We start from the raw sequence: 16618 nt of genomic DNA on the forward strand, positions 1-16618 counted from the left end.
TGGTGTCATAGCTAAGAAATCTTTGCCTAAATAAAGAGCAAAGATTTTCTCATATGTTTTCTTTTAAAAGAATGATAATTTCAGATCTTACAATTACATCCAACATTCGTTTTGAGTTTTTGTATAGAGTGCAAGATATGGATCAAAATTCTTTTTTTTTTTTTTGAGCACCATCTGTTAAAAAGACTATCCTTTCTCCATTGAATTATTTTTGCATCTTTGTCAAAAATTAGTTTATCATTAATGTGTAAGTCTATTTATGACTGTATTCTGTTTCAGTGATCTGTTTGTCTCTATGCCAATACCACAATGTCTTGATGACTGTAATCTTATAATATACCTTGACATCAGGCTGTGTTAGTCTTACAACTTTGTCATTAATTTCCAAAATTGGCTATTCTAGGATCTTTTTATTTTCATGATAATTTAGTTTTCAGTGCATGTTTCACATCTCTTGTCAAATTTAGCACTGTTATCTATTTTTTGATGCTATTGAAAATGGTACTGTTCTCTTTAATTTAAATTTCTGATTCTTTCAACTTTTGTATGTCTAAAAATGTCCTTATTTTGCCTTTGTTTTTGAAAAGTTGTTTTTGTCTCTAGAATTCTATGTTAACAGATTTATTTTCTTTTTTCTTGCAGTATTTGAAAGATGTTGTTCCACTGCCTTCTTGCTTTTATTGCTTCTGATGGGAAAGCTGCAGTCATCGTATCTTTGTTCTTCTCTCTCTAATTTTAAACTTTGGCTGCTTTTAAGATTTCATCTTTATCACTGGTTTTGAGCCATTTTATTATGGTATAACTTGGTACAGGTTTCTTCATATTTCCTTTGCTTGAGATTCATTGACTTTTTTGGATCTGTGAGTTTATAGTTTCCAACAAACTTGGAAAACTTTCAGTCATCATTTCTTCAAAGGTTTCTTTCTGCTCCCCTATCCCACTCCTCTCCTTTGGATACTACACACCTTACTTATGTTCTCATTTTATTATTACTTTTTTCTCTGTGTAGGTCATTCTGGATGGTTTCTATTGCTACTTTTAATTTCATTAATCTTTTCTTCTGTTGTATCATCTGTCATTAATTCAATCCTTATATTGTAGTTTTTATCTCTAGAAGTTTGATTTAGGGTCTTTAAAAATATATTTTGCATGTCTCTACTTAAATTTTGAACAAATAAAGTTATAGTTATAGTAACTATCCTTGTGTGCTAATTCTAACATTTGTGTCAGCTCTGGGCTGGTTTTGATTGATTGATTATTCTCCCTATTATGGATTGTGTTTTCCTGCCTTTGTCCATACCTGGTAACCTATGCCTTGAGCCAGACATTACGAATTATATCTTGTTGGGTGCTGAATACTTTTGTATTCCTATAAGTATTTTTGAGCTTTGTTTGGGGTACAGTTAAATTACATGGAAACACTGACCCTTTGGGTCTGGTCATCATCATTTGTTAGAGGGATCCACAATAGTGTGTCCTCTCGAGCTAATTATTTCTCACTATTGAGGAAAGACATTTATTAGGATTCTGCCCAATGGCCCAAGAATTATACAGTTCTCCATTCTTTCATGTGGAAACAGGCACTATCCCTGATTCTCTATAAGTACTGGGCACTATTCTTTAAATTTTTCCAATGATTTCCGGCACACACACACCCCTGCCCCCCACCGGCCTCAGATGATGTCTCCACACAGGTATTCTAATCAGTGCTCTGGTGAGTATCAAGGGGGACTCTGCAGATAGCCAGGGTTTTCTCTGTGTGCAGTTGTCTCCTGTTAGGCACTCTTTCCTGTGAGCTCTACCTGCCTTACTTTCTCAGGGCTCTTACCTCCATCTCCTCAACTCTGATACTTCTGTCTCTCACAAACCACCACTCTGCAAACCTGTCCCCTACTGCCTGCTAGGGCAGCAGATTCTGCCAAATCACTTGGTGTTAATAATGCATCATGGCAGGTTAACAGCATCATAGGCAGGAGGACTTCCAAATCCTTTGATGGTATAAGTTAATTCTTCCCTACTATTATATTAAGACATTTTCTTTTACTAGGATCTTTCTGTCTCAATTCATTTCCTCCAGAAAAGTACACACAGATAGATACTCAGAAGAATCTCCCTGAATATGAAAACCTAGGAGTGGGGAGACAGCAGCTTACCAAAGATACAGAAGACAAAAGGCCACCCAAGGGCTTGACTGATGATGCCACCCAGGAGGATGGCAATGCAGCTTCCCAGCATCATTCCTGCAAAGAGAGAACAAGCTGTGGGGCTCTGGACTGCCACCTGATAGATGCCTACAGAATGACAGATGACATGTTACAGAGCAGTATCACCATAAAGAGATAAGCATAGTAGAATATATGGACTTCAAACTTGTGATTGAGTTCATATGTTCTCCTGAGGACCCATTTTTCTGGCAGTTCCCTAGTAACATTGCAGATGACAACCATGCTTCCTTTTATGTTATTTTAATTCTTAATTACACAATTCATATAACATATGCTATTGTAAAAGTAAATTACTGCAAAGAACCAAGGTTCCCCTCACGTGCCCCCCAATCCATCCCCACTCGAATGTTAACCAACAGCTACAATTTATTATATGATGTATAATTGCATACATTTTCCTCTCTGCACACATACATAATGTATATCTATACATACACGCATCTCTTGGTAAATGCATTTATGCAATATGTAGACAGAAAGTTAGATAGATTTGCCTATTAATGTGCTAATAGCACTGTTTTAATTTCCATGGCTTTACCGAGTATTCTCATATATACTGAGGCACATATCCCTTTTACAACTTCTTCAAAACTAGACTATTATGTTTTTTTAAATTTTCCAGATTAACATTAACATCAACTTGTCAACTTTTATATATATGTATGTGAGATTTAATTTTAAATAAGCAGGACCATAATGTACCTATTGTCCTGTGACATTTATTTTTTATTTAACAATTGGGCTTGTAAATATTTCCATGTCACTGCAGATGCTACCTAGTTGTTACTTATGAACATAAACTTAATTATCACTTCTGAACTTAAACATAATTTATTTCTGTACAGTAAAATAACAGAAGTAGGCTTGCTAAACCAAAGACTGTGCATTTTTTGACAGAACAGCTGAAGTATGCTGCTAAAAGGCCATACTAAATTAAAGTGCCAACAAAGATTGTTTTCCTCATCTCTTGACAACATTGGACATCCTCAAAGCTCCCAGTTTTCCAAATATGAATGCAAAACAGTATATAAGTTTTTCTTTTTATAGTGCAGTTGAACATTTTTTTCATTTTTATTTCTTTTGTGAACTGTTCATAATCTTTTTTTTTTTGTTTCTTTCACTTGTTTAACTTTGTCTCAATTTATAGAATCTTTCTGTGTTGTGAATAATAACCCTCTGTCTGTCATGCTGGCTGCAATTCTATTCTCCCGATTTAAACTTTGTTTATGGTGTCTTTTGTAATCTAGCAGTTGTGAGTTTTCATGGGGTCAGATCTGTAAGTTTCCTCTGTAATGACTTCTAGATTTACTACTTTGCTTAAAAGGGCTTTCCTGATCTCACAGTTAAAAAAAAAAATCAGACCAGGGCTTGGACCCGTGTCCCCTGCATTGGCAGGTGGATTCTTAACCACTGTGCCACCAGGGAAGTCTCAGCAACTGTTTTTTATAGCAGTGTGTTCTTTTAAAATGAATATCATCTACACATATTCCTGTGGATCTCTGATGTTATTTGTTAATTATTTAAAATCTGCTTTCAATTCCTTTTTCATTGGGGTTAGTTCTTGCAGTTTTTGAGTTTGGTTTCTCTCTTTCATGCCCTTGATTTCTCTCTTTCATGCCCTTGATTTCCTTCAAATGTTTGAGGATTTGGAAAAGCCAATCCTTTTTTTTTTTTTTTTTGCGGTACACGGGCCTCTCACTGCTGTGGTCTCTCCCATTGCGGAGCACAGGCTCTGGACGCCCAGCCTCAGCGTCCATGGCTCATGGGCCCAGCCGCTCCGCGGCATGTGGGATCTTCCCAGACCGGGGCACGAACCTGTGTCCCTTGTCTCAGCAGGTGTACTCTCAACCGCTGCGCCACCAGGGAAGCCCAGCCAATCCTTATTTATATTTGAGGATATCCCTTAGTCAGCTCTGATAACCAAAGTGAGTTTCCTTAGTCCAAACTGCAGCCTCCATTCCCCTATCAGTGGACATGAGCTCAGATGACAAAGACTAATCGTCCAGGGTTGTGAAGGGCTCTAGAGAGGCATAAGGTCAGGCAGGGTGTGTATGTGTGTGCACGTGACTCATTTTCTGGCCTTGAAGAATCCCTGGCTCTCCTACCCTTCTCTCCTTACCCAGCACCCATACTTTGGCAATTTCCAGTTTGTTAGCCCTACTCTTCCCATTTTTCATTTTGACTCAATGTAACTGAAGCTTTCTTCCTCCAGAATATTCATTCCAAGTACACTGTCCAGACAGATCATTATCAGAAAGCAGTTCTCAGGACAACTGAGAGCAATTCCAAAGAAAATTAAGTTGGATTCATGCCTCACACTGAACACTAGTATAAACTCCAATATGTCAAAAATTTAAATATAAAAAATGAAACCATACATATTCATTAAAAGCCAGGTTGGATGCTTTTGTAACATTTCTAACTATGACTCAAACCCAGAAACCATAAAAGAAAAGAATGATCAATTTGACAACATAAAAATGTATTTTTAAAAAATGGCAAAAGGCATTATAAGCAAAGTCAAATCACACATGACAACTTGGGGAAAATAACTAAAAGTCATATCACAAAGGACCCATCCCCCTAATTTATAAATACTTGATTGACATTGAGCAGAAGACAAAGAACCTTTCAATAAAAAAAGTTGAAGAACTCAGTGAAAGAATGTTGGATTATAGTGGACTCATTTCCGTTATATGTTTTTACCTGAGAAAGCAATGCTGCAGAGTCGGCTTCATTCATTTGGAGGACTCCATCTTTACCAGAGTGCAAAATGACCCCCATATCCTAACCCCTGAAATAAAAATAGAGTTCTTCATATGTGGTCCCATAGAGAAATTCATATCCGGCGCATATTTATAAAATATCTGGGTACCAGGCTCACGCCCTGAAGTATTCGAGTTGCAATGAGGAAACCTAGTCCAAGGTCAGCTGCCAGAGGGGTGAAGAGAACAAGAAATGAGGATCCAAGCAGAGCAGCACCAACCATTCGCTTTGTTCCTACTCTTCCAGCCAGGTATCCACTGGGAGCCAGTGTCAGGATCACGCCATAGTTGATAGAACTAAAGATGATGCCCTGGATTTGAGGGCTCCAATCATACACAGGGGCCTTAAAGAAACAGAGATTGCTTTGGCAAGCCATTTACAGGAAGGCTGCTGCATAACTTAAGAAGCCTCTTTAGATCTTCCACTGGCTTTCAAATCACTATTGCCTCAATTAAAACTTCTTAACATATAAACTCTAGAAAAAAATATCCAAACAAACAAATAGCAAAAACAAGAACACAACTTAAATCTTGCATGGCTTACCCCCGCAGGAAGACTTTTTGGGGAATTATTTGGGTCATCAAATGAGTCAACAGGCAGCCCCTCAGTGGAGCTGTTAAGCTGGGACTGATGGTTTGTGCTGTTGGCCATGGTTACCATGGTGATGTTCATGATAATATTTTGTGCCATTATTATGAAGTTGCAGAGATGTGTGATGAAGGCTATTCCATAGCGAGTGGAACATAAGCTTGGAGCTGGAAATATTATGACATTATATTAGTGCTTTCTTTACTGAACCATCATTTATTTTTCACGTTATAATACAGAAAGGCATCACCTGATGATTTAAGTGGCACTTCTATCGGCTTTGGGAAAGAAAGATTCCAAAAGCAGAAAATGACTGAGTTGAGTCAAAGCGTGTTTTATACCACAGCTTTGTAGACCCTGACTTGCTCTGGGGTGTTCTGTTCTTCCTGCAATTTTGTCTCTCCCATTCCTAGGTTACTGTATTCTATGGTTGATGAAATTACTCATATTTAAATATATATAGATATGGATATATAGAATATATATATTAAAAGTAAATATGTACGTATAAATGAAATATGTATAGTATACATATTTAAATTATATAATTTATATTATATGTACTATATTATATACATATATAATGTAAATTTTAAACATTGAAGGAGTTGTTCATTGGTATAGATTTCTTATTCTTCTCATATGTCTCAGTCAGTGAGGGCAAACTTTCATTTAAATTTTGAAATTAAATCTCTAGAAAGATTTTCTCATTAGAGAAAAATTGACACTGACAAACTATGAAAAAATATAGTGAAAGTGAAAAAATAACAGAAAAAGAAATGAGCACAAAATTAAAATAATCTGTTTTTGTACTTCCAGGAAAGACGGCTATTGCCAGGAAGAAACTATTGCAACAATCCAGAAAAGAAGTGAAGAACCGTGAACTAGGGTGGTAGCAGTAGAGGAACTAAGATGTGATAAGATCCCAGATAGATTGCAGTAGGGGAATAACTGAATCTTGGTTTCAATTTTACAGATGGGTGAGGGAAGGGCATTAGAGAGGTTCTTGTTCTAAACAGCTGGAAGAATGGAGTTGCTGTTCAATGAGGAAGAGAGTTCTGCAGAAAAAGCAGGTTTGGGGGCAGTGGGATGATAAAGAGCTTATTATTGGACAGTTAAGACAAAGATGCCTTTTAAGCACCCAAGAGATTTGAGAATATTGTTGCATATAAAACTCTAGAGTTTAGAATAGAGGCTGAGGCAAAACGTTGGGAGTTAATAACATTCAAGATGATACTTGAAGCCATGGTATTTAGGAAACGAGAATAAATAGGGAAGAAAACCAAGGACTGACTCTAGGGCTCTCCAATGCTTAGAGGTTGGATAAATGGGAAGAAACTGTCAATGGAAACTGGGAAGAAAACCAGGAAAGTGTGGTGTCCTGGAAGCCAAGGGGAAAAGGGCTACAGGGAGGAGGGAGTCAGTAGGTGTGTCAGATGTTTCTGATAGGTTATGTAACATGATGACTGAGAATTAACTCATTTAATCCTCACAATAATCCTATGAAGCAGCTACTACTACTATTCCAATTTTACAGGTGCAGAGAGGTCAGCTAATAGTATAGCTCAAGTGTCTATGCTCTTAAACACTGCACTGCATGTGTACAGTGGCTTTTATTGCAATAGCCTTCAACTTGACTTCCTGCTTCCAGTCTACTCTCATTACGGCATTTGGAGTGCTCTAGGCATACCATAAATTTGATCACGCCATTTTCTGCTCAAAATTCTCTATGTGGCCACACTATTTTTCAGATTAAAAACTAAGGTCTCTTTAGTGGCCAATGGAAATGAAGTATTTATAACCATTGCTTAAAATTTTTATTTTTCTTAGGAAAAAGCCCTGAGGAAGTAATAATTCCAACTGTAGACAAGTGTTATGTTACAGGATATCATAAGATATATATATAGATAGATAGATATGTTATATATAACATATACAATATGTTATATCTATATAACTATATCTATCAATTAATCTATCTGTATGATAGGTAAGCAAAAACCCCCAAAACTCCACAACTTAAATATCCAACTACAGGGATTTTTCAGGTAAATAATACTTTATCTATTGGATATATTGGAATAATAATATGTATCCTTTAAGAATAATGATTGTATTATAAAGCAAATTGAAAAGTATGTGTGGTCCAAAACATACAACATAATATATACAGCACAGAACTATATAAAATATACATGTAAACGAAGGCAATAAAAACAAATTACAGTGGTTACATTAAGCTTAGTAACATCTTTTTTCATATCTTGATTTTCTGAGGTTTCTGTAAATAATTTTTTATACTTTACTTAAGCAATACAATTATGCTTACAATATTACATGCAATAACAAACAGAATACACAATACTATGTGTAGACGATTTGGTAGCATTTATCAAGAACGCAAGTGCATATGGACTAAGATTAGGAGGTAATCATCAAAAATAAAATACCTTTTTAGAAATGTACGTTAATAGTACTTGATTTTTAAAAAACAATTAAACACCTTAAAAGACATGAATTCATTTCTTTGTATTACGATATTGTAAAAATCCACCATAAAATCCTAAAACCACATAGTCAAGGTTGAGTTTACCTTTCCCAGGACTGAGCTTCTCATCCCCTTGTACATCTTGGGAGTACTTCCCTGCCGTGGGACTCAATTCTGTCATGGTGGCCATTGCGTTCTTCTCTCCTGATGACTGTTTTTCACCTACAGGGTGATATGTTATCCAAGGTGTCAGCCACGAGAAATGAGACTTCTTTGAAACATTTAAAAAGTGGGCAACAGGCAAACAGAAGCTGGGCCGTTCCATCTGGATGGGGTATAAGGAGGATCATTACCTAGTCCTGGCTCAATACAACAGGTGTTCTGTGCCTACGGCGTGGAACTGTTTATCATGTAGGATCTGGAGTACTCACTGTGTGCCAATTTGAGAGCACTGGATTTGGAGCTAGGCATTTCTAAGTTGAAATCCAGGCTTGTGATTTACCTAATGTGCTGAGTGCTACCAGGAACAAATTTGTGTGTTTCAGTTTCCCATCTGCTGTTAATAAGAACAATGACGACAACAGCGCGGCAGCAGCACCTTCATCAAGGACTGTACGGATTCAATAGACTGCACGTGCTGGGCGCTCAGCAAGTGGTTGCTATGTGGTTTATTGCCATCGTTGTTGGAGCTACTACAGATGTGGGTCACTGCGGAGCTGTCTCCTTCTGGCATCCACTACTGCACCTGAGAACCTGGCTTCTGGTACCCCTGATGACTCCCACACTGCTTCCCCGTTTGACCCACTGTGAGTGTCGCTAACATGTGTCATCGATAATTGGAGACCAAATTTGTATAATGAGATGATACAAGTTTTAATTGGATAAATTTGACATGTAATGTGTAAATTTAAGGTGTACATCTCGTGTTACTTTGATACATTTATATATTGTAAAACGGTTGCCGTTGTGATGATATTTATCACATTATATACTTAGTACAATATTATTACCTATGTTCAATAAACTGTACATTAAATCTCTATGGGTATTTTAGTACTTGGTACAAATTTGTACCCTTAAATACCACCAATGTTACTCCCTACCCTCCATCCCCTGGTAACCACTGTTTTACTCTCTGTGTTTTTTTTACATGTTTCATTTTAAAGATTCCACGTATAAGTGATATCATGCTGTATTAGTCTGTCCCTGTCTGGCTTATCTGATTCAGCATAATGTGTTCAGTATCCATCCATGCTGTTGCAAAAGGCAGGATATCCTTTTTTCTCATAGCTGAATAATATGCCATTGTGTATATATACAGGATGATACAATTCTAACCCTGATCATTTTTGGCCACAAGTTGATGATAGGTCTACAGTGTTATAAAAAAAACTAACACCGAGATCTTGACCTTTCTGCTTATAAGAGAAGTAAAACATCTTTCCTACATACAATATTAAAATCTTTAATACCCCAGGGGATTCTTGTATGGTACTGTGTGTAGAATTACAATATTTGTGCTATGTTTAGTGCTCAATTTATTAATGTTAAACCTCTTAAAGGAAAAGTTTCAAAACATGTAACTATGCCACTAATAAATCAAAGTTGTTGGTTCAATAAATAATATCCTCTTAAACATTTAAACACTGGCACTTAATAGACTCGGTCTAAAACCAGTGTTGCAAACTAAGGCATGGCTTCTTAGCATTTATAAAAATTAAAAGTTTCATTAGTGCAGTAAAAGTTTCATTATGCACGTGCCATAGGCTGCCCCCTTAGGATATAAAGTTAGACCCTCTCTGGTGGCACACGGCCAGCAATGTTGCTTCTCTGTCTCACTTTGTGAGAGTGTGGGGTTACCAGGGTTGACTGGTCTTTCCTATTCCTGACCCCACTTTCCCTCAACTGTTTGCCCTACTTTCAGGACCCAAATCCAACCATCCTTTGTATAAACGAACCTTGTAGGAAGACATATGTCCTTTAAAAAATGGGGCAAACTTCTGTCTATTCCCCTCTACATATTGAAATTTTACTTTTAAAATATCCCTAATAATGCTATCCTTCTTTGTGTTGTAACTATTATATGAGCATTTCTTACATTAATACCTTCTTTTTAGAGAGTTATTATGGAATCATGGTTTTAAAACGATTCCATTTCAATGTAATTCTATTTTCTTTTCATGTTATAATTATCCTACTTGGGTGCAGGTCAAGTTCAGAGTGTGGCCTTTGGATGTCTCCTCTCTATTTTTATACATTGTTTTTCTTAAACAGCTTCATTGAGGTATAACTGACAATGAACTATGCTTATTTAAAGTGTACAATTCCATAAGTTTTGAAGGATGTATACCCATGAGACAATCAATGCAATCAGAATAGTAACTTATACATTACCCCCTGTAAGTTTCATCCTGTCCTTTTGTAATACTTCTCGGAAGCATTTCCCAGCTCCTGCCCATTCATCCTGCTCTTCTACCCCTGGAAACAAGAGATTAGCTTGCATTTTCTAGCAATTTGATAGAAATGGAATCATATAGTATGTCCTCACTTTTTTCCTGGCTTATTTCACTCAGCATAATTATTTGGAAATTCATCTATGTTGTGTACATTAATACTTCATTCCTTTTTATTGCTGAGTAATATTTCATTGCACGGTTATACCACAATTTGTTTATCCATTCATCTTTTGATGAAAATTGTATTGTTTGCCGTTCATGGCCATTACAAATAAAGATGCTCTGAACATTCATGCACAGGTCTTTGTTTAGACATGTGCTTTCATTTCTCTTAGATAAATACTTACGAGTGGTACCTATGAGTGGATAAATACCATATGGTAAGTATATGTTTAACTTTTTGAGAAAATGATGAATTGTTTTCCAAAGTGGTTGTACCATTTTACACTCTCACTAACAGTGTATGAGAGAGTTCCAGATCCTCTGCATACTCAACAATTTGATGTGGTCAGTCTTTTTAGTTTTAGACATTCTAAAAGATGCGTAGTAATATCTCATCATGGTTTTAATTTGCATTTCTCTAATGAGGTTGAGCATCTTTCCATGTGTTTATTTGGTATCAATATATCTTCTTTGGAGAGGTGTCTCTTCAGATCTTGGCACTGGGCATTCTAATTCCCTGGTGTGGCCAGAACATTTCAAAAATAGGCCTTTTAAATGTGAAACTAACACAACATTGTAAATCAAGTATACTTCAATTGAAAAAACTAGGCCTTTTGTACCCAGGGAAATTGCCCTGATTTGAATTGCAAACGTTGCTTGGGAGATACTTTATTAAAGACAAAGATGTGGCCACCTGCGTTGTCTTGCACAACCCGGCAATGCTGAACAGGAATATGTTGTTTTTATTAACACCTTTTCCCTATGAGTGATATTTATTCTCACTTCCACGTTCTGTTATGATGTCAGTCAATGTAACTCTGTGGCTGTGAGACTTTACCATCCCCCTGCTGTGGGACTGTTTGGACTGGAACATTCTGAATGTTAGATTACTTCCAGTTTTCTATTATCTCTGTTCTAGACAACAAGGCATGCCTTGTCTCGGAAACCTGAGTGCCCAGTCCCAGCAGATGTGACCATATATTCAATACACAGAGATCGTTCTCCCAGGAGGTTTTACAAGCATTCGCTCGCACAGCTAAACAGGTGGTTGAGTACAGGCAACAAACAGGGATCCACATAAGGGAAAGTTCAGAGAGCAAGTGGCTGCCCAGGGAACATCTGAATTCCAGGGAAGGCTGGTGACCTCAAGAAAGTTTTCTGGCTGGATGCCCCGGCAGTGAGGTTGCAAGGGTAATACAATTCCACTCCCGCTAGCCTCCAAGGGATAGGACTATACAAAAGAAACTACATACATATATTTATATATTATATATGTTTTGTATATGTGTGTGTATACACACACACACGCACACATATTTTTTAACAGCTACCTTATTTTCCATTATTGGTCCAGAAAACGCTGCTGGTTGCCTGAGTCAGAGACTATATGGCATCCTGAGATGTTTCTGGTTCAAAGCAGTGTTCACAAGGAATTATACTGAGGTTTACCTTCCTGCAGAGACCACTGGGTTTAAAGGCTGGGGGTGTGCAACCAATAGTACCCTCCCTATACATCTGTGAGGGCACAAGTGTCATCAAAAAGTTGTAACTTCTACATCTCTGCCTTGAGGACTCTCCCTGATCACCTCCTTCCAACTGTCTTCAGCCCACCTACCGTTTTCTGGTGGCCCTGGTGACTGTTCCATTGCCTCATCTCGACATTTCTTCTTCTATCCCCGGCCATTTTAGTTTGGTTAAATTTCACACCATCTCACTGGTTCCTACTCAGCATTCTTCTAGATGCTGTCTTAGACTAGAGTCACCCCCAGCCCTGTCTTGTGTCAAAGCCCTGGACCCTAATTGATCTGGGTGGGAAACTAAGGCCACGAACTTGATTACAAAAGGATGGAGTCCCTCAGGACACTGGCACTAGTCCTGTTGCTGCTGTCAATCTGCCCAGGAGAAAAGCCCCTCACAACCTTCGCGGGGGCAATGAACCTTCATGTAAGAGACGATGCTGTGACTGCCAAGGCTTTCTTATCTGAAGTGTTCCTTCACAACCACTCTGCAGCTCTTCTCCCACCAGCTGTTGCTGCAACAGAAATTATGATAGCTACTGTTATTAACTACTAACTCAGGCAGTTTACATCAACCCCAGATGGAGCTATTACTGACCCTTTTCAGCTAGCTCATCCCGTTGGTAAATGAAAGAGTTGATGTTTGCTTACAAGCCCCAAAATTGAACTCCCGAAACTCAGCCTTGAAACATTTCCCTAGGGCGCCTGTTTCTTGGAAATGTCTTCCACAGTTGGCATTTTCTCAAAGCTTATGGCTCTTCGGGGACAATACTTCAGCTTCCTGTTTCTACCTCTCTTCTCTCTGCCTTGTTATGGAGATCAGGCTTTAACACCTTCATTCACTTTTTTAAAAAAGTCAATATGAGAAAACCTGCGACTTGGGGGGTATACAAAAATTGCCAATTGTTACACAGAAAGGACACTTGGAGAGCTTTCGTAGCAACACCAAGGTAAGTGACTTACTTAGTGTCTGAGGAAGGACTTCGACTTAGAACCTGCTCTTCCTTCACGCTCTCTCCCTCCACAGCTTTGCCAGCAGGCAGCTGAAGGTGCTTTGCCACCTGGGGCTTGACTCGGTAATCATTAATGAGATTCATCGAACTAGAAGTTGAATGAGAAGGCTTCTTGCCAAGTGGCCTTTGGGGAAATTTTCAGAAAAGTGTGACTTGAGTACTCGGAATCTGAACCCCCTCTGCAGTTCTGCCTGCTTCTCTGCCAACCTGTGATTCTCGACCTTTCTCCTCAGGTGTATCTCCTCAAAACCTCAGATGCGTTCTCTAGTTCAGACATTTGCGTGTGGTTTTTACTTTGCTTTACTGTGTCTTCGATGACTTTAGTTCTCTTTTGAAAAGGTTAAAAAAAGAAAGAGAATATTATAATTAAATGCAGTTTAGTACTTTTTTCCCTTCTTTGTTGTTTTTTTTCTCTTTGAAATTTTAATTTTTTCTTTGAAATATTGAACTATAACAGATAAAGTTGAACTTCACTCTATTGCTTTCCCTGATCCTTTCTCTTTTACACACACACACACACACACACACACACACACACACGAACAATAATATGTCTCACATAAATTTAGTGAGGTTTCTCCACATTTTTCTATTTTTACTATCTATAGGTATGTTCACAAACTATATAAAATAATGTTTTGTATCATTTCTAAATTTGTGTACATGCTATCATGCGGTATGGGCCACACTATAACTCACTTTGGAGAATAAGCAACATGTATTTGGAACACCCACATGGGCACAGTGGAAGCCAACCTCTCTCAGTTTATGTTGACTTCTTTTTAACTATGTGCCTATGCAGTTGAAAACATCCTCACTGCTTTCCAAGTTTGCATATGGTTCTGCTTGTCTTTGTCTCAGAGATGAAGCAGTGTCTTCAGATCTCCAGCTTTATGTAGATAGTTCATTTCCAGCTCCCTGCACGCTCTGTGCTTGCAACCCAGACACCTTTCCCTATGTGAGCATGAGAGTCAGTCTCCAGCCATGGAGAATTAAACCTGGTTCTGCATTTCTTTGATCTCTCCTGGCTTAAGCTCTGGCTCATCACTTTGATTTTAAGTTCCTTCTTAGTTCTTAGTTTATGGCCCCTGAGGAGATCTCCTTTTGATTTTGAGTTTGACTCTTTATACCTATTTGGACTATATCATGGGAGAGTAAATCCCCTCCCAGCATTCTGGTGGAGGAGTGGGACCCTGGCAAAGTCTATTACTGAGATCAAGGATTCTGAAGGAGGTGCCTGGGTCTTGGGGAGTCCAAGCTACTATTTTTCTTTTCTTTTTTGGCTGCGTTGGGTCTTCATTGCTGTGTGTGGGCTTTCTCTAGTTGTGGCGAGGAGGGGCTACTCTTCGTTGTGGTGCTTGGGCCTCTCATTGTGGTGGCTTCTCTTGTTGCAGAGCATGGGCTCTAGCCGTGCGGGCTTCAGTAGTTGTGGCACACAGGTTCAGTAGTTGTGGCCCACGGGCTTAGTTGCTCCGTGGCATGTGGGTTCTTCTTAAACCAGGGATCAAGCCCGTGTCCCCTGCATTGGCAGGTGGGTTCTTAACTACTGCACCACCAGGGAAGTCCTCCAAGCTACTATTTTTCAAGCATTTATTATATGTCCTCCTCACAATTCTTTCAGGTAAGTTTTATTATATTCATTATGAGATAAGAAGAGAAAAAAACCAATCTGTTCCATCTGCACTTTGGGAATTTAAGCATGGATAATCTAAGTCCATTATATAGAAGAAAGGGATGAAAATTTCACCTTCCTGTGTAAAAGATTTTTCCCTGAGTCATTTTTTGAAGGACTCTGAACCCTGCGATAAATAATCAACAACATTAGAATTCAAATACATCTAACTCTGAATTATTATCCAAGTCAGAAAATGTGACTTGGTTTTGCAATTTAATTTTTAACTTCATCTTCAAATGCTCAACTTGGAGCATTCTTGCATTCAACTTGCTTTGATTTGGTAGAAATAGACCTAAGTTGTCTCTGTGTGGGAAAAAAATCCAACTTTGCTTCATTTCTATAATTAATTTTCAAACACTTGAATACAGATAGAAATACTATCTTGACTTAGATTGTGATATCTACCTTTTAAAATTTTTGTATGTTTTCCTTTTGAAAAGGGTTGGTTTTTAAATTGCTTTCTTTTAGTCACTAGAATTATTAGAAAGGATGGGGTGCACATTTCTCCTGTGGTAACTGCTGAAGTTATCCTCAGAGCTGTTTTCATAAGACTGTGAACAACTGTCATTAATAATTAGACACACGGGGACTTCCCTGGTGGCACAGTGGTTAAGAATGCACCTGCCGGGCTTCCCTGGTGGCGCAGTGGTTGAGAGTCCGCCTGCCGATGCAGGGGACACGGGTTCGTGCCCCGGTCTGGGAGGATCCCACATGCCACGGAGCGGCTAGGCCCGTGAGCCATGGCCGCTGAGCCTGCGCATCCGGAGCCTGTGCTCCGCAACGGGAGAGGCCACAACAGTGAGAGGCCTGTGTACCACAAAATAAATAAATAAAAGAATGCACCTGCCAATGCAGGGGACACGGGTTCGAGCCCTGGTCCGGGAAGATCCCACATGCTGCGGAGCAACTAAGCCCATGCACCACAACTACTGAGCCTGCACTCTAGAGCCCATGAGCCACAACTACTGAGCCTGAGTGCCACAACTACTGAAGCCCATGCACCTAGAGCCCGTGCTCCGCAACAAGAGAAGCCACTGCAATAAGACCATGCACCGCAACAAAGAGTAGCCCCTGCTCACTGCAGCTAGAGAAAGCCCACGTGCAGCAACGAAGACCCGACGCAGCCAAAAATAAATAAACAAATAAATTTATTTTAAAAAAATAAGGTATAAAAAATGATTAGACTTGACAGCTCGGTAAGATGTGCGCTCTGATTCTGGCTGCTGTTTCAGAGGGCACCAGTGTACAGTCCTGCTGTAATCACAGAGAGCCTGCTGTTCCTAGTCTAGGAGGCTCCGGCAGAGGAAGCACCTCTCATGTGCACACTCTGCCCCAACCCTCATAATGTCTAGCAGTGATACTAGACAGGGGCAGCTGTCGAGAAATCACATCGGATGAATCTGAATCCTGAAATGACTTGACTAAATGGTAACGGTCACTCTCTGGAGCTTGGCTGCTTTTTCACACACACTCGAAAGGTTGGAAACCATGAACCCAAATGATGTGTCATGTCTGCTCAGAATCTAAAGTCCACATCATGGTACTGGCAAATCCTTTTTTCTCCAAGTTCAAGTCAAACTCCTGTTTGCCTCACCATCGCTATGAACAAATGGGGTCAATCCGGTCATCAAGCTCATATTGGAAGACCATCTCTATTATTCTGACTTTCATCAGCTGATCAGAATGGCATGTCTTTTGTTATCTACACAACACATTCAAGTGCGTGCT

The 16618-nt window shown here is 38.9% G+C and overlaps 1 protein-coding gene across 1 annotated transcript in view; it reads right to left on the reverse strand.

Moving 5' to 3' along the window:
- The window catches only part of SLC17A3 (solute carrier family 17 member 3), a 294893-nt gene that overhangs the window by 265452 nt on the left and 12823 nt on the right, over positions 1 to 16618 (reverse strand). Inside the window, 6 exon segments of the mRNA XM_069541086.1 lie at positions 2154 to 2240; positions 4932 to 5019; positions 5535 to 5746; positions 8173 to 8289; positions 10462 to 10545; positions 12624 to 12717. Coding sequence (XP_069397187.1) covers positions 2154 to 2240; positions 4932 to 5019; positions 5535 to 5746; positions 8173 to 8289; positions 10462 to 10545; positions 12624 to 12717 — 682 coding nt within the window.

This window comes from Delphinus delphis, chromosome 10 (assembly GCF_949987515.2).
Source record: "Delphinus delphis chromosome 10, mDelDel1.2, whole genome shotgun sequence".
NCBI classification, from domain to species: Eukaryota; Metazoa; Chordata; class Mammalia; order Artiodactyla; family Delphinidae; genus Delphinus; species Delphinus delphis.